General features: G+C 31.6%; 1 protein-coding gene across 1 annotated transcript in view; it reads right to left on the bottom strand.

The window, feature by feature from the left end:
* Positions 1–203: 203 nt before the first annotated feature.
* Positions 204–2,554, bottom strand: part of LOC119592673 (xenotropic and polytropic retrovirus receptor 1-like) — a gene marked incomplete at its 5' end in the record, with an annotated part of 3,977 nt that continues 1,626 nt past the window's right edge. Inside the window, 1 exon segment of the mRNA XM_037941585.1 lies at positions 204–2,477. Coding sequence (XP_037797513.1) covers positions 2,247–2,477 — 231 coding nt within the window.

The following is a 2,554-nucleotide window of genomic DNA, read 5'->3' on the forward strand; positions in this document are numbered from 1 at the left end:
TAACATACGATATCATTTATATGAACTTTCCCTTAACCTATTTTTACAATGAAAACATGAATAACTTTCATATTCATATACTGATTTATAAGAATAAATCTGAAATTTTAAATTATGAACATCAAAATTCAACCATTTAATCCAAAATCATTTCAATCCTGGTATATGACTTAGAAAATGTGGAGGAAAATGCAAAGAACACCTTATTTTCCAGTACTTTATACAAAATGAAAAATGTCTTCAACTTTGTCCTTTTCTTTTTTGTAATATCATTTCTGTCATATCTTAAACAACAGTAATAAACATCAACTTCAAATGACAGTACAAACAACAGATACATACCAGTGCATTTCATGTCAAATCTTTGTAACTATATTTTGTTCTACTGTCAATCACTAGGTCAACATGTTTTCAGTCTCTACTAGAACTATACTCCGTCCAACTCCAGTGTATTCCAATCCGCCAAGTCTCTTTTTGAGAAAAAAGTAGCAAACTGTGTAAAACATTGAGAATACTGTATAAGAGCTTTAAAAATAAATAATATATATGTCTGCATAAGTACTGAGTATTCAGCTGATTAAAATAAAAAAGAATTGATGGACTGTTAGACTAAGGTGAGTTGTAGGTTCTTTCCTTTTCTGAGACTGTATGTTCTCTAGCTATCCTACATGTCAGCCTAGATGTCAGATGATAGTCAGTACCCTTAATTTTCCCAATTGAACACTTAAGAGTATATTCATGTGGCAGATATATGTCCTGCTTTCTGATAGACATAGTTACAAGAAAATTCAGGAAGGAGTTTGGACATCAAGTGTTGATATACCAATGGAATGCAAAGTGAAGAAGTAAAGACAGTCACATAAAGTGACTTGCAAGCTCACAAGCATCGAATACTTCCAAATAACATGGCTACAATGCACAGACTCTATAACTGGAAGATGTACTTTAGTTTCTTTGGTATATATTTCATAAACTCCAAAGGTAAAAGGAAATTTCTGATGTACTAACATTTCTTGTACTGCTTACGAACAGTACCAATGGTTTGAAATGAATATAGGTCAATTCAGATGTGAATAGAATTCATAACTTAAATAAGTCCACAAACTTGCAATTCACTAACTTCTGATTCGAACATGTCAAGACTTAATAATAATTTCAGCATTTACACTTTGTGCACTTTCTTACTACAGAATATCAGAAAATATGAACTGTTTAAACTCTGAAATAAAATATTAGTAATCAATAAAATTACATACTTTTCAGTGTAACTTCTCAAACACAAGTAATGAAAAAAGTACTGTTATCACACATTCAAAGGGACATCATGGTAATGTCTGGGTCATATCTAATTAAAATCTGAATTTAAAGTTCATTAGTAATTTGCAATGGAAAAGCAATTTTGTTATTGGAAAAATATATATATTGAAAAAAATTATAAAATTTATTCTTAGCCTACAAAATCAAATTAATGTAATCTCTAGCACTAGATAAAATATTAATTTATTATATACATTATATAAATACATATTCCCAATATCCCCATTTGTTTTGTTTAATTTACTCAAAAATACAAAATGAAAGTTTTTCTTTCTACACGAAACACTAATTGCACTTCTTTAACCAAACTGCTTTACATATATCCACATAAAACAGTTAAGGATAAACAATCACATTGCACCTTGCCCTCAAATGTAAAATGCCTAAAATTCTGCTGCATTTGATTACACTGCTTTTCAGAATTTTTATGTTTATGAATTCAACTTTCTTATAAAAATACATATAATCAGTTGCCCATCATGACAGTATACATATAAGACAAAAAATCTAGTCTACAAAATTACACCACTGAAAGAAAAGCATGCAATGACTAAGTGTTCACAGTACTGAGGACAAGAGAGTAATAAGCTTTCATACACAGTAATTCATGAAGATGAACCTTCTCCTATTGTGCAGACTCAATGCCTTCAAGGATATAATTGTTCATGTAGGTTTAGCATAACTCAAGAAGTTATAAAATGCAAAAGAAAGAGAGGGTAAGTGAGATTTTAAAAATTGTGATAATGTGACCAGAAATGTGCACTCATGAGGCTGGTATATTACTATAACAATTCAATACACACTTGTCCCAATAAAGGAGTTAGTGTCACCATAATTCCAACAGAGCCTAAAATACTACATCCCAGTACAGATATAACATTCATGCTGTTATCAATTTATTCCCTTCACCAGAATAAATTTCTGCATTTTTAAGAGTTAGTGGTATGTGTGTTGCGAAGTCCTGTTATGCCCCGGAACCAGTTGCGAAGCTCTACAGAGGTGACGGTAAGGTAATTTGCCTCTTCGTCAACACTCTCACCAGCACCACCACTTCCTTCACTAAGCAAAGGCCGAGTATCATTAGCCTTACGTGGTTTACTGCCAGCCTTCTTTTTCTTTCGGTTGACAACTCCCTCTACTTCGTCCATCATTTTAACAATCTGTTTAAAAGAAATTTTTACTGTACTCTACTATTTCTCGTTATAGTTTTATCTATGGCAATGCAACCTTCATGAGG

Source organism: Penaeus monodon, chromosome 30 (genome assembly GCF_015228065.2).
Source record: "Penaeus monodon isolate SGIC_2016 chromosome 30, NSTDA_Pmon_1, whole genome shotgun sequence".
NCBI classification, from domain to species: domain Eukaryota; kingdom Metazoa; phylum Arthropoda; class Malacostraca; order Decapoda; family Penaeidae; genus Penaeus; species Penaeus monodon.